Raw genomic sequence first — 16,939 nt, forward strand, 5'->3', positions numbered from 1 at the left:
CACATGCCCATTGCTCTGGCTACTAAGCAAAAACTAGTAACATAATACAATTACAATTACAATATATTTATTTATGCAATTCATCCTTTACAATTGTTCATGCACTGGTGCTTTGGTTCAGGAATGCAGCAAATCATTTCACCTGAGCACCTGGTTCTACTATTATCTTCTCAGTTTCTATTTGGCCAAAAGAAGCTGTAACTGGACGTTATTAATTACTATAACTATATTACTAATCAAATCTACAAATACATTTGATCAAATGGATTACACTGTCATTGTTTTTATTGTAAGGGTAACGAAAATAGTCTATAGGCCTATGTGTTTCCTAGGACTTGGTAGAATTATACAAAACATGTCCTTGACATGATCTAAACAAATAACCATTGACATAATTGTTTTAAAAGGCTATATTTATTCATGCAATTAATCCTTTATGATAGTTTATGCACTATTTATCAAGTGGTGGTGCTTATGTTTGCGCACCTTGCGGGTTGATATGCATCTGATGCATATGCTAAACGTGCGCCCGGCGGCGTTGTCTAGCGGGTACTTATAGGCTGAAAGGCCAGGAGGTTCTGGTGTTAAAAAGCAGAGCTTTATGCATGGTTGACCCTCTCCTGCTAAAATGAAACATTGACAATATCGACACAAAGCCTGATATAGAACCAAAAAAAGGGAGAGTCTCTCCTTGAAGTCTAAAATAGACCACATTTATAAATCAATTGACTGACATTGAGCCTGACCTTCTGAACTAAAATAGACCTGAAGAGAAAGAAAGAGGTATCAGTGGTGCCAAACAGAGCTCCTCCTGTCCCATGTGACACCCTGTGTTAAAAGAGGGACGGAGGGATGGAGGAAGAGTGACTCACCTGAGAGAGAGAAACTGATGAGCCTTCTGTTGCCAAGACTCTGTGTGACCTCCTGGCTAACCACTGGCTTCAGCACCTGTGAGGAAAGAAACAGAGAGAAAGAGAGAAAATGAGAAAGAACAATGAGAGATAGACAGGAACAGGGAGGAAGGAAGCAACATTACAGTAGGGAGTGAGTTACATGCACTACCTCCCCTTACCTTCCCTCCCCCTCTCTCCTCCTCCTCCTCCTTATCTGTCCTGTCCTGTCTGGGAAGTGAGATCCAGTATTTCAGGGCCATTACAATGGGCCTGGCTGAGGGCTGGGGGATCAATAGCCTTGCATTCATTAGGGCTCAATTGATCCGGTCTCCAGGAAGGAAGAGCAGGGAGAGGCCCCCAGGGAGAGGCCCCCAGGGAGAGGCCTTCTCAGAACATGGAAAACTGTAGCTGCATCAGCCCTCCCATCCAGGGCTCTCTGATGGAGGAAACACCAACACCCAGAACCCATCAGCTGTCTCTGACATAGTGGAGAAAATTGTGTGTGTGTGTGTCAACACTGTATTTGCTACACTAGAGATTCACAAATCTGTACCGTGCCCTCAAAACTCTTTTGATATCTCGGTGGGAAGTGACTTTGCCCACCATTTTCTAAATGTTTATTACAAAACAAAAGCCTTAAATGCCAGTAACAGAAACAATTGGCAAGTGAACAAAATAACCTTAAGAGCAGGTGTTTGGACCAGTTTTAGACAAAGAAATGCAAATCCTTTGGTCCTGAACATAAAACAGAGGCCAACAACAAGGTCTATTCATAGATTATACCGTAACACAGAGAGATTAACATAATCTGACTGCCAGATTAATCAAATTACAGCTGAACCATAGATTCAGTCACAAAATGAATTGGCACTAGTTTCACAATAACAAGATTATAAAAATGTGAAGAAAAAAAAATCCTGAATTAAAAGATGTCAAAGAGAACTGGATGAATCAAAGTTATTTCAACCCCCAAAATAAATGTGATGATGTTGAATCAACGTAGAAAGCTGATTGGATTAGCAAAAAGCAATCAACGTAAAGGCATTTCATATTTTTTTCACTTTTAACCTAAATCCAATGACATTTGTTGTTGAATTCACGTTAGTTGACAACTCAACCAAATGTAAATCAAAACTAAATCTTGATCTGAGCCCAGTTGGAGGGTGAGACATGATTGATGAGGAAACGCAGTAATCGATCGTCCTACTTCCTGCAAATAACGCATTCAGGTTGAGGAGGGGCCAAGTGGAGAAAACAAACACAAATACTTTGATAACTATCTGACCTGTAGGGGTTTTCATTTCTGCTCTTGAAAGATCCAATATTGTTTCTACCAAATGATGCACATATTTACAGGAATGTCTCAATATGGACTGTACCCATCAGTCTTCAACGGTGAGTTAAAAAAAGACATGTTTAAGCACTCTGTCCCCACTATTTGACTTAGCAGGCGATGCTCTTACTCAAGATCAAGCCGTACTACATCTGCAGAGTGGATATGAATTCAATTAAAGGGCAAAAGCCATAAATAGACACCGAGCGGATCTGTCGGACAGCTCCCCCATATCACCTTCCTTGTTCTATCATCTTCCGAGACAAAAGAGGAAGTGAGACATCCCACTCCCTCTGTTTTTTTCTGGTTCTTATACAGTTAATGAACTAAGCAGACCAGACCCAGCTGCTAATGCATGGGTGCCTATGGGAGAGCCACCCCGTTAAGCAGACCGGAACTGACCATTTTTTTTTCAATGGTAAATGGCCTGAGTGGGACATCTTCATTTGTCTACCATCTTTGTCATCTTCCAGTTCAGAGAACACAACCTCTAATTGAATCCAATGGTGGAGGAGTCATCACAATGAAAGAGAGAGAGAGAGAGAGAGAGAGAGAGAGAGAGAGAGAGAGAGAGAGAGAGAGAGAGAGAGAGAGAGAGAGAGAGAGAGAGAGAGAGAGAGAGAGAGAGAGAGAGAGAGAGAGAGAGAGAGAGAGAGAGATGCTAGATTAGTCATCACTTAGTGTATACAGACAGTGGGACAGAGAGTTTTGCTGACAAAAGGAGATTGCTATGGGAAGAAGTGTGTCTATAAAAGCCATGGGATGTGGTGGGATAGGACCTAGTACACATGTGCATTAATATTAAAGATGGCACCGATAGAGATGGCAGCTTCGCTTCTAGTCCTTAGGAAACTGTGCAGTATTTTGTTTTTTTTATGTATTATTTCTTACATTGTTAGCCCAGAAAACCTTAAGTGTTATTACATACAGCCGGGAAGAACTATTGGATATCAGAGAGATGCCAACTTACCAGCACAACCAGCATTACGACCAGGAATACGACTTTCTCAAAGTGGATCCTTTGTCTGCACCTCCCAGGGCATTTAAATTGATTCCAGAGGCCCAAAACAACGCCACCGGAGGAGAGGGTGCGGGAGCGGTCTTCTTCTGAGGCTTCGGATGCGCACACACCACCCACCGCTTCCGAGTATATCACTTGCTAATGTCCAGTCCCTAGTTATCAAAGTCAACGGAATCAGGGCAAGAGTTGCTTTCCAAAGAGATATCCGGGAATGTAACATAGTCTGTTTCACGGAAACATGGCTAGCTTGGGACATGCTGTCTGAGTCAGTAGCCAACAGGATTTTCAGTGCATCGCGCCGACAGGATTAAACATCTCTCCGGTAAGAAGAAGGGAGGGGTGTGTGTTTCATGATTAACAACTCATGGTGTAATTGTAACAACATACAGGAACTCAAGTCCTTTTGTTCACCTGACCTAGAATTCTTCACAATCAAATGCCAACCGTATTATCTCCCAAGTGAACACTCCTCGGTTATTGTCACAGCCGTGTATATCCCTCCGCAAGCAGATACCAAGACGCAATCAAGGAACTTCACTGCACTTCATGCAAACTGGAAACCATATATCCTGAGGCTGCATTTATTGTAGCTGGGGATTTTAACAAAGCTAATTTGAGAACAAGGCAACCTAAATTCTATCAACATATCGATTGCAGTACACGAGCGAGTAACACGCTCGACCATTGCTACTCTAACTTCCACAATGCACACAAGGCCCCCGCCCTCCTTTTGGCAAATCTGACCATGACTCCATCTTGTTGCTCTCCTCCTATAGGCAGAAACTAAAACAAGAAGCACCCGTGCTTAGGTCTATCCAACGCTGGTCTGACCAATCGGATTCCTCGCTTCGATTAGGTGGACTGGGATATGTTCCGGGTAGCCTCAGAGAACAACATTGGCGTATACGCTGACTCGGTGAGCGAGTTTATAAGAAAGTGTATAGGAGGTGCTGTACCCACTGTGCCTATTAAAACCTTCCCTAACCAGAAACCGTGGATTGATGGCAGAATTTGCGCAAAACTGAAAGCACGTACCACCGCATTTAATCATGGCAAGGCAACTGGGAATACGGCCGAATACAAACAGTGTAGTAACAAGCAAAGTGTCAGTTTAGAGACAAAGTGGAGTCGCAATTCAACGGCTCAAACACGAGACGCATGAGGCAGGATCTACAGAAAACCAGCCCCGTCGCAGATATCGACATCTTGCTTCCAGACATATTAAACACCTTCTTTGCGGGCTTTGAGGACAATACAGTGCCACCGACGCGGCCCACTACCAAAGACTGTAGGCCATCCTTCTCCGTGGCCGACGTGAGTAAACCATTTAAATGTGTTAACCCTCGCAAGGCTGCCGTCCCAGATGGCATCCCTAGTCGCGTCCTCAGAGCATGCGCAGACCAGCTGGCTGGTGTGTTTACGGACATATTCAATCAATCCCTATCCCAGTCTGCTCTCCCCACATTCTTGAAGATGGCCACCATTGTTCCTGTTCCCAAGAAAACCAAGGTAAATTAATTAAATGACTACTTCTGTCATCATGAAGTACTTTGTGAGACTAGTCAAGGATCATATCACCTCCACCCTACCTGTCATCCTAGACACACTTCAATTTTCTTACTTCCCCAATAGGTCCACAGATAATGCAATCGCCATCACACTGCACACTGCCCCATCCTATCTGGACAAGAGGAATACCTATGTAAGAATGCTGTTAATTTACTACAGCTCAGCATTCAACACCATAGCACCCTCCAAACTCATCATTAAGCTTGAGTCCCTGGGTCTTGACCCAGCCCTGTGCAACTGGGTCCTGAACTTCCTGACAGGCCGCCCCCAGGTGGTGAAGGTAGGAAACAACATCTCCACTCCGCTGATCTCAGCCCCCTCCTGTACTTCCTGTTCACCCACGACTGTGTGGCCATGCACACCTCCAACTCAATCATCAAGTTTGCAGACCACACAACAGTGTGGAAACAATGACGAGACAGCCTACAGGAGGTGAGGGCCCTCGGAGTGTGGTGTCAGGAAAATAACCTCTCACTCAATGTCAGCAAAACAAAAGACTTCAGGAAACAGCAAAGAGAGCACCCCCCTATCTATATTGAAGGGACAGCAGTGGAAAGTTTTAAGTTCCTCGGTGTACATATCACCGACAAACTGAAATGGTCCACACACACAGATATTGTGGTGTAGAAGGCGCAACAGCTCCTCTTCAAACCCTCACTAACTTTTACAGTTGCACAATCGAGAGCATCCTGTTGGGCTGTATCACTGCCTGGTACGGTAACTGCACCGCCCACAACCGCAGGACTCTCCAGTGGGTGGTGTGGTCTGCACAACATCACCGGGGGCAAACTACCTGCCCTCCAGGACACCTACAACACCCGATGTCACAGGAAGGTGAATTGAAAAATCAATAAAGACAATAACCACCCGAGCCAATGCCTGTTCACCCCGCTTCCATCCAGAAGGCGAGGTCAGGTGCTTCAAAGCTGGGACCGAGAGACTGAAAAACAACTTCTATCTCAAAGCCATCAGATTGTTAAACAGCCATCACTAGCACAGAGAGGCGGCTGCCTACAGACTTGATATCACTTTAATAAATGGAACACTAGTCACTTGAATAATGTCACTTTAAGAATGTTTACATATCTTGCATTACTTATCTCATATGTATATACTGTATACTGTATCCTACACTATTTATTCTATACTATCTATTGCATCTTAGCCGCTCTGTCACTGCTCATCCATATATTTTACATGTATATATTCTTATCCCACTCCTTTACTAGATTGTGTGTATTAGGTTTTGTTGTGGAATTTGTTAGATATTACGTTTTGTTGTGGAGTTGATAGATATTACCTGTTAGATACTGCTGCACTGTCGGCTCTAGAAGCATAAGCATTTCGCTACGCTCGCAATAACATCTACTAACCATGTGTATGTGACCAATACAATTTGATTTGATATGATATGTCCCTTTTCCACTGCAGGATTTTACACCGGTGCTTTGTCTTTCCACCCCTGAGGCCCCCCAAAAAGCCTTTGGCCATGGCCCAGGTGAACCTACTCTGACTTGAGGCCAGACTAGGGCCAGTGGGGTATTGATGGGAGTAACTGGTCGAGTCAGATTCAGAGAGGCAGCGTCAGATTCAAAGGCAGAGGGAGAGAGAGTGAGAAGAGGAGAGGGGGATTCTCCTCTGCAGTGCGGCTGCTCTGCTGACTGCTAAGGCTGGCGCCCCACTGAGTGAAAAGCTTACACAGCGGTCCTGTCAGCTCAGCGCACGGCAAGGCTTAGACTAAAGAGTCAGGACACAGTGAGGACAGAGACGCATACATACATATACTTTACGCCAACATAGATGCACTGCCCTGCACGCGCACACACACACACACACACACACACACACACACACACACACACACACACACACACACACACACACACACACACACACACACACACACACACACACACACACACACACACACTGTGTTATCTGTGTCCTGTGTTACTGGCTTGGCGATTCCTCTCTAGGGACTCTCCTTCCAAGAATGTGTACTAGATTACAAATGGCTTGACTGAGAAACCCACAGCCATAATAGTAAACAACACAATGTATGCTGACATCCACAGAGCTGGGATGTAAACCTGTGCCATCATGTGCTATCACACACACACACACACACACACACACACACACACACACACACACACACACACACACACACACACACACACACACACACACACACACACACACACACACACACACACACACAGAGCATAGAGACACAATCTCAGTTTCAAAGACACAAAGACACATCAAAATGGACAGAGCAGGCAACCACACACACTCCCACCGCCGATCACACGACAGAGGGAGAACCAAGCTTCTCAGCCTGCCTCTCCTGAATGAAGAGCTATACATACTACTGTACAGTAACTATTCAATGGAGGTAGACCTGAGCCAAACACTGTCATTTTTGTAAATAACTTTACCTCCTTTCTAATGTAATAGAGGGCTTTGAGAGTGATGAAAGAGTGGGAGCAAAGAGGTCCCAGTTCATCTGGAGAAGCGAGGCAAAGAGAGTCACACAGACGGCGATGGGCAGATAACACTGATGATAAATAAAGCTCTACCCCCCCCCCCCCCCCCCAAATTCACTGCAACAAATCTCCTCCCTGCAGATGCAGATGCCCACAACGGCGACCCAATATGTCTGGGACCTCCTGTGGGCTCTGGCATTATACCAGTATGGTTACACTGATGGATGGGGAGAACTGGTTATCAGGTTTACTACCCCGCTCTGTGGATGTCTGCATACTATTATGGCTGTGGGTTTCTCAGTCAAGCCATTTGTAATCTAGTACACATTCTTGGAAGGAGAGTCCCTAGAGAGGAATCGCCAAGCCAGTAACACAGGACACAGATAACACAGCGTGTGTGTGTGTGTGTGTGTGTGTGTGTGTGTGTGTGTGTGTCTGTGTGTGTGATCTGAGATGAAACACAAAAGAGGATAGGGACAGTTCCACACTGATTCTCTGATTTGACAGGCTCCTTATCTCAGTACACAGCCACCTCTCCTACAGCCTTAGGTTAGTATGCAAGCGACAACACATGACAGTTAAAGTGAAAACCACTTTGTACATTTTTGATACAGAAATACTATAATTTAACTACTAGATTGACACCTGCTACTTAGACGACGCCTACGCTGAATATAAATTATTTAATACACTAAGTGACAAGCGTCTTCAAACTTCAAGCGTTATGCCCTTTGGCAGAATAGAGCAGAACACACCCAGGAGTTAACAAAACAGATACTGTCACACATAGGAAGAGAGAGAGTGGGGGGAGAGAGTGAGAGAGAGAGAGAGAGAGAGAGAGAGAGAGAGAGAGAGAGAGAGAGAGAAAGTAAGAGGTCGAGAGTGAGAGTGAGAGGCAGAGAAAGTGAGAGGTAAAGGGTGAGAGTGAGCGGTAGAGAAAGAGAGGACAAGATAGTACAAGAAGCAGAGAGAAATGAACTGGCCATCTATTACCCAGGCCAGCCAGGTGAGTAGAGTCCTCCTCCTCCTCTCAGTGCGTCTCGGAGACACCATCAGTCACGGCTGTTGGCTGTCTCTCCATGAATCACACACCACACACACAGACACACACAAACACACTTCGCCTCATCGGTCCAAAGCGGCCGAGCATGTCCACTCCATCATCTATCTTCCTGACAGGCTTCAGTACTGTAGTGAAGCACTGAAGCTAGGGCCCCCTTCCTCTGCCCATGTCCGTTTGATGTGTACTCCAGCTCAACCACTCAAGCCTTCTCTCTCCCTCTGACAAGGTGAGGTTATTTTAAACCAGGAATACAGTAGTCAGATCAGGTTTAGAGGTGATCAGCATTTCTGGTGGCCACGCCAGCACAACGGCAGGCAGCCGCGGTAACACTATAGCTAGTCTAGCTTAGGTCAAACACTGCACTACCAGCCAGGACCAACGTTCAATGTTGAATTAAGAAGTATGCAACAACAGGCCTACGGGTTTATGTAATCAAAGCAAAAGGACAGGAGATGGTAGAAGCCAACGCAGTCAAAGTGACTCACACAATGACTGGCCAAAACACACAACACAACACTGTGTTGACATTAATGCAGGAAAACTTAAATCAGTTTTAACGAATTTGTATCAGGATGTTAAATGTGCAACCAGAGGGAAAAAAATAAATCTAGACCACCTTTACTCCACACACAGAGACGTATAGGGGCATACCGCCCCATAGGGGCATACCGCCCCAAGAGATCCACAGATGATGCGATCTCTATTGCACTTCACACTGCCCTTTCCCACCTGGACAAAAGGAACACCTATGTGAGAATGTACAAAGCTCTCCCTCGCCCTCCATTTGGCAAATCTGACCGTAACTCTATTCTCCTGATTCCTGCTTACAAGCAAAAATTAAAGCAGGAAGCACCAGTGACTCTGTCTATAAAAAAGTGGTCAGATGAAGCAGATACTAAACTACAGGACTGCTTTGCTAGCACAGACTGGAACATGTTCCAGAATTCTTCAGATGGCATTGAGGAGTACACCACATCAGTCACTGGCTTTATCAATAAGTGCATCGAGGACGTCGTCCCCACAGTGACTGTACGTACATACCCCAACCAGAAGCCATGGATTACAGACAACATTCGCACCGAGCTAAAGGGCACGAGCAGGACTCTAACCCAGAAGCTTATAATAAATCACGCTATGCCCTCCGACGAACCAACAAACAGGCAAAGCGTCAATACAGGACTAAGGTCGAGTCATACTACACCGGCTCCAACGCTCGTCGGATGTGGCAGGGCTTGCTAACTATTACAGACTACAAAGGGAAGCACAACCAAGAGCTGCCCAGTGACACGAGCCTACCAGACGAGCTAAATAACTTCTATGCTCGCTTCGAGGCAAGTAACACTGAAACATGCATGAGAGCATCAGCTGGTCCGGAAGACTGTGTGATCACGCTCTCCGCAGCCGATGTGAGTAAGACCTTTAAACAGGTCAACATTCACAAGGCCGCTGGGCCAGACGGATTACCAGGACGCGTACTCCTAGCATGCACTGACCAACTGGCAAGTGTCTTCACTGACATTTTCAACCTCTCCCTGTCTGAGTCTGTAATACCAACATGTTTCAAGCAGACAACCATAGTCACTGTGCCCAAGAACACTAAGGTAACCTGCCTAAATGACTACCGACCCGTAGCACTCACGTCTGTAGACATGACGTGCTTTGAAAGGCTGGTTATGGCCAACATCAACACCATTATCCCAGAAAACCTAGACCCACTCCAATTTGCATACCACCCCAAGTGATCCACAGATGATGCGATCTCTATTGCACTTCACACTGCCCTTTCCCACCTGGACAAAAGGAACACCTATGTGAGAATGCTATTCATTGACTACAGCTCAGCGTTCAACACCATAGTGCCCTCACAGCTCATCAATTAGCTAAGGACTCTGGGACTAAACACCTCCCTCTGCAACTGGATCCTAGACTTCCTGACGGGCCCTCCCTGATGGTAAGGGTAGGTAACAACACATCCGCCACGCTGATCCTCAACACGGGGGCCCCTCAGGGGTAAGTGCTCAGTCCCCTATTGTACTCCCTGTTCACTCATGACTGCACGGCCAGGCACAACTCCAACACCATCATTAAGTTTGCTGATGACACACCAGTGGTAGGCCTGATCACCGACAACAATTAGACAGCCTATAGGGAGGAGGTCAGAGACCTGACCGTGTGGTGCAATTACAACAACATCTCCCTCAACATGTTCAAGACAAAGGAGATGATTGTGGTCTACAGGAAAAGGAGGACCGAGCACGCCCCCATTCACATCGATGGGGCTGTAGTGGAGCAGGTTGAGAGCTTCAAGTTCCTTGGTGTCCACATCACCAACAAACTAACATGGTCTATGCACACCAAGACAGTCCTGAAGAGGGCATGAAAAAACCTATTCCCACTCAGGAGACTGAAAAGATTTGGCATGGGTCCTCAGATCCTCAAAAGGTTTTACAGCTGCACCATCGATAGCATCCTGACTTGTTGCATCACTGCCTGGTATGGCAACTCCTCGGCCTCTGACAGCAAGGCACTACAGGACTACAACAAGGCCCAATATATCACTGGGGCCAAGCTTCCTGCCATCCAGGACCTCTATACCAGGCAGTGTCAAAGGAAGGCCCTAAAAATTGTCAAAGACTCCAGCCACCCTAGTCATAGACTTTTCTCTCTGCTACCACACGGCAAGCAGTACTGGAGTGCCAAGTCTAGGTCCAAGAAGCTTCTAAACAGCTTCTACCCCCAAATCATAAGACTCCTGAACAGCTAATCAAATGGCTACCCAGACCTTTTGCACCACCCCCCCCTGCTGTTGCTACTCTCCGTTATTATCTATGCATAGCCACATTAATAACCCTACCTGCATGTATATAATTTCCTCAATTACCTCGACACTGGTGCCCCTGCACATTGACACATTGACTCTGAACCGGTACCCCCTGTATATAGCCCCGCTATTGTTATTTACTGCTGCTCCTTAATTATTTGCTTTTGTTATCTCTTACTTTTTTTTTTTGTATTTTCTTAAAACTGTATTATTGGTTAAGTAAGTAAGTAAGCATTTGACTGTCAGGTCTACACCTTTTGTATTCGGCGCATGTGACAAATACAATCTGATTTGATTTGATTATTTGATTAGATATTTGTATAAAAAAACACACAAACAGAGACATATCTCTTTACAGATTTGACCAGAAGCAGTGCACTTTATAGGGAATAGGGTGTGATTTGGGATTCGCCCCCATTGTTGTCATTATATTAATAAATAGGGAGTGCCTTTGCACTCAAAGCCCATCTTCAACACACTTCAACAGGGCACAATGCTGTAAGTGGTAGTTAACTGTGCTTCACAAACTCTCCACAGCCCAATAAAGGATAAAGGTGCCATGTAGTGAAAAGCTAATTAAGGTAACTCTCGCTCCAGCATTTAGGAAATGAGAAACTCCACCAATAAGAGCCAGGTCAATCTGGATCTGTCCATGATCATCTAATCCACAGACAGAAGGTAGAAAGAGCTCAACTCTCAAAAGACGACACAGTAAGACAGTCATTGCAATACTGTAGAATGACATAGAATCTATTAATGATATATCCTATGAATTATGGGACCTCTATGGTCATTACACTTTACAATTCCACTATGCATTCAATCGAAAAGTGGGTGGGGGCATCACAGCACGCAAAAGAATAGGGATGAATACAGCAAGGACAATCTTACAGTATGAAGTCCTCTAACCAAAACAACAGAAGGAGAGGATGAAAGAGGCTGGCCACCCACAGAGCTCTTGAACTTCCCATTCAGCCAAGGATAGGAGGATGAGAGATAGGGAGGTCTGCACGCAACCTCTCGCTCATTAAAGAGGACTTCTGCTCACTCTCTTCCCCCTGTTATTTCTAATCCCTCTGTTTGTGTGCAGTAATTCTCCTTTGTATGTCTGTGGCTGCATTCCGTGCCTCGATGAGGACATGACTACTGTAGAGTTAGCTACTGTGTAAACCAACTGCCATTATAGAAATTCAGTCTTATGTTGGGATGCTACATTGTTGGAATGTGCTCCCACAGACATTGATAGTAAATCAAATCAAATCCAAATGTATTTGTCACATGCGCCGAATACAACACCTTACAGTGAAATGATTACTTACGAGCCCCTAACCAACAATGCAGTAAAAAAAAATAAAACAAATACGGAGAATAATAAGAAATAAAAGTAATTAAAGAGCAGCACTAAAATAACAATAGTGAAACTATATACAGGGGGGTACCGGTACAGAGTCAATGTGCGGAGGCAACGGTTAGTTGAGGTAATATGTACATGTAGGTAGAGTTATTAAAGTGACGATGCATAGATGATAACAACAGAGAGTAGCAGTGGTGTAAAAGGGGGGGGGTCAATGAAAAAAGTCTGGGTAGCCATTTGATTAGGTGTTCATTAGTCTTATGGCTTGGGGGTAGAAGCTGGCAGTGATGCAACCCGTCAGGATGCTCTCGATGGTGCAGCTGTAAAACCTTTTGAGGATCTGAGGATCCATGCCAAATCTTTTCAGTCTCCTGTGGGGGAATAGGTTTTGTCGTGCCCTCTTCACAACTGTCTTGGTGTGTTTGGAACATGTTAGTTTGTTGGTGATGTGGACACCAAGGAACTTGAAGCTCTCAACCTGCTCCACTACAGCTCCGTCGATGAGAATGGGGGTGTGCTCTGTCATCTTTTTCCTGTAGTCCACAATCATCTCCTTTGTCTTGATCAGGTTGAGGGAGAGGTTGTTGTCCTGGCACCACACGGTCAGGTCTCTGACCTCCTCCCTATAGGCTGTCTCGTCGTTGTTGGTGATCAGGCCTACCACTGTTGTGTCATCTGCAAACTTAAAGATGGTGTTGGAGTACTGCCTGGCCGTGCAGTCATGAGTGAACAGGAAGTACAGGAGGGGACTGAGCACGCACCCCTGAGGGGCCCCTGTGTTGAGGTTCAGCATGGTGGATGTGTTGTTACCTACCCTTACCACCTGGGGGTGGCCCGTCAGGAAGTCCAGGATCCAGTTGCAGAGGTGTTTAGTCCCAGGGTCCTTAGCTTATCGATGAGCTGTGAGGGCACTAATGGTGTTGAACGCTGAGCTGTAGTCAATGAATAGCATTCTCACATAGGTGTTCCTTTTGTCCAGGTGGGAAAGGGCAGTGTTCACTGCAATAGAGATTGCATCATCTGTGGATCTGTTGGAGCGGTATGCAAATTGGAGTGGGTCTAGGGTTTCTGGGATAATGGTGTTGATGTGAGCCATGACCAGCCTTTCGAAGCACTTAATGGCTACAGACGTGAGTGCTACTGGTCGGTAGCAGCTACAGTAGGGTCTGTATAGGTTTGTCTCTTTTTTTTTAAACGCCAGCATAAGCTGATCCTAGATCTGTGCTAGACCTGTGCCTATAGGTTACAAAATATGTGGCTTTAGGTTACTCGATCTGTGCCTATTGGTTAACTTCTACACGGAGCATTAGGGAGGAGGACAGAGGGGAGGGGTTAAGACGAGGGTGTGACACTCACAGGGGCAGATGCATTCTTCACTGTCACACTGGGTGTGGTGGCTCGCAGGGCTCCGCTCACACCGTGGTAATACTTGAAGCATATCTTAGTCTCCGCTGCAGGAGAGAGGGAAAGAAACAGAGAGAGAAAGAGAGAGAGAGATTTTAACTTTAATTGCCCTTTTCTTGACACGTTTCAATGAATGGCAACCAATTGTACCGTCAGACGACACTTTTTACTGAAATAGTCACATCCAGTGAGCGTGTCAAAATCAAGAGAGAGAGACATACTGAGAGAGAGAGAAAGAAGGAGGGAGAATAAGGGATAACAAGACAGAGAGAGAGAGAGAGAGAGAGAGAGAGAGAGAGAGAGAGAGAGAGAGAGAGAGAGAGAGAGAGAAAGGAGGTGAGATTAAGGTCACGTCACCACAAAGTCGTTTTTTCCCCTTCCCGTGACCCACTGGATTAGATGGAGGGATGGATTGGACAGAGGGATGGGTGGATGGAGGGAATAGAGAATAGTAGTGACAGAGACAATGGCAGGCTTCCTGACAGGATGATCCAACCCTAATCCCTTTGTTGACATCATCATCAGGTTGGTGGAGGAGGAAGGCAGAGATGGAGCACTATAGTTCATCATTGTTGTGCGACAGACTATAATCCACTGTGTCCAATGAGGGAAGTCAATCACTTCAACATCATTGCATTTTTTTTAACTGTTCATTTTCCTCTAAATTGTACTGCTATCATTGCGATACAGCCAGTGTAGGTTAAAGAGGCGTCGGCTGACATGATAGGAGAATAAATAAATTTAGGATAGGCATGTGCATTCTTGTCTATTGTGTGTGTGAGAGAGAGAGAGAGAGAGAGAGAGAGAGAGAGAGCGACAGAGAGAGAGAGAGAGAGAAGAGGGAGAGACAGAGAGAGAGAGAGACAGACAGAGAGATAGAAACATGCTCTAGGGAGCACGCATTGTGATGACAAAGAGGTGTTCACGAGAGGAGAGTCCCAGGTGAATTTGTGCTGCCAAATCCATCTCCTTATGCAGTTATTACACATGTTCTAAAAACAGAAAATCAGAGCTGAGCAAAAAAAGATAGCCACCAGAAAATACCCACTTTCGGAACGCTCCACTTGACTTCCCCTGTGTGTGTGTGTGTGTGTGTGTGTGTGTGTCTCAGTCTGAAAACAGCTCACACCTGCTCCTCTGTCACCTAACTAATAGGGTACCATTTCACTCTGTAACACATTCCATTTGTATCCAAGGGAGGCTCTAACGAAAAATCACTATCTGCTTGTCACACAAAAATGAGCTCCCCTTATTTTAGCATTCCTTGCACAGTCATTGGGCTCTGCCACCACAGGGGAGTGCCAGGCTTTTCCACAGGGAACCTGAGGATATCTCTCTCTAGGCTTGGGCTTTCTGCAGCCTCGGCAGTAGATAAGGCGGTTTGTTTGGACTGATCCTGAGTCCCAGCCACAGATCAGGCAGGCTACCATGTGAGCAGTAGACATTAGTCCTGCTAGTTGTCATATCCCTGTCGGAGATGAATAGCAAGGGAGAGAGAAATCAATACATCCGTCCTGGTCGGCGGTGGCAGGTTTGAGAATGAGATATGGACAGAAATGTGGATAATGGGACATATTTTGCATAATCACATTTTTTTTATTTTTTTTTTTTTAACTCTACCTGGCTGAAAAATTGGTGGTGAAATTGTCAGAAAGTTCCAGACATCTGGAGGAGAGAGTGGGTTTTCGAGTCTGACTCACTGTGATTTCTGCAGCCCTCGGAAACATCAGTGCCTGCCTGTAGCCTGATGCACCATTTTAATTAGTATAAATAAAGTATCACCTCATGGTATAATTCTAACAGCTTGCGACATCCAAGAGATACATACTGACATTTTGCTTAGGCCAGTAAACATCCAATGTAGTCTAAATACTTATGACAAAACAACATAGAGGGGTTGAAATTCGCTATCAACTCTCTCTACAGATAAACAACATGCTCCACACACAGGACGTGCTACAATGCTGAACTTCAAATCTCCCACATAGTGATAAAACAACAGGAACAGTCTCAGAATATTTGCTACCAGTTGACCTGTCGACATTTAAAATGTGATTTTAAAGGAGATAGGTATACTTACAATCTGCAAAGTAGGAGCTGGTATCGATCTTCCACACTATCTGGCCTTTGTGGGAGCCGTTCACTCCCCGGTTCTTATAGTCCAGAAAGTTCTCCGACAGTCCCTCATCTAAATGAACAGGAACATCATACACAATGTAACAGTATATATTGTAGCTTCTATATTATTTTGCATGCTCACTGTAATCAAAGCCCACTGTGAACTTGACACATGTCAGTTGGGAAAAGGTATAAACCTCCCACTGGACACACACTGGTTGAATCAACGTTGTTTCCATGTCACTTCAACGAAATTACGTTGAACCAACGTGTACTAGACGTTGAACTGACGTCTGTGCCCACTGGGATTAGTCTAATGGGCAAAGTTTGGACAATCATTCTGATGTTTGGAACTGGTGTAGACTTGACTCTTGCCATTGACTCATCAGAAGCTCCACCCACCTATGAGGTACATGCCGATCCAGTCCCCGGCATCCACCTCCTCCTTGATGTCCCAGCAGATGAGCATGTCCTGGGACTGGCTGATGGCGTAGTGGGAGGTGCTGACGGTCAGCGTTGAGCGGCTGTCCGAGGTGACCAGGTCAGCATCGCTAGTAGAGCGGGGCTGCAGGGCCAGGGCGGTGGCGTGGTCGTGCCGGGGCCCACCGTTGGGGTACTGCTCGGGGCTGTAGCTGTAACGCGTCCCAGTGTCCTTGCAGCGCCGCCGACTCTGGGCGCTGCGCGACGGCGACGCCATGGCGGACAGGCCCAGGAACCTGTTCTGGTACAAGTTCTGGAGGGAGGTACAACACACACACTACAGGGTAATGTAATTACCGGAAGATGTGTTGGATGTTTCATGTACGAGATAATACAGCTACCCTGTCTGATGTAAGTCCAGCAACTTTAAATAGTGAAGTAAATTAGGGACATT

The 16,939-nt window shown here is 45.6% G+C and overlaps 1 protein-coding gene across 1 annotated transcript in view; it reads right to left on the reverse strand.

Annotated features, from left to right (window-relative positions):
• LOC139366745 (E3 ubiquitin-protein ligase HECW1) overlaps positions 1–16,939 on the reverse strand; it is a 67,741-nt gene that overhangs the window by 48,765 nt on the left and 2,037 nt on the right. The window contains exons 2-5 of the mRNA XM_071104442.1: positions 16,468–16,798; positions 16,028–16,135; positions 13,900–13,994; positions 873–948 (exon numbers count right to left, since the gene is read on the reverse strand). Coding sequence (XP_070960543.1) covers positions 873–948; positions 13,900–13,994; positions 16,028–16,135; positions 16,468–16,798 — 610 coding nt within the window. The remainder of the gene's footprint in view (positions 1–872; positions 949–13,899; positions 13,995–16,027; positions 16,136–16,467; positions 16,799–16,939) is intronic.

The sequence above is a fragment of the Oncorhynchus clarkii genome, chromosome 15 (assembly GCF_045791955.1).
Source record: "Oncorhynchus clarkii lewisi isolate Uvic-CL-2024 chromosome 15, UVic_Ocla_1.0, whole genome shotgun sequence".
NCBI lineage: Eukaryota > Metazoa > Chordata > Actinopteri > Salmoniformes > Salmonidae > Oncorhynchus > Oncorhynchus clarkii.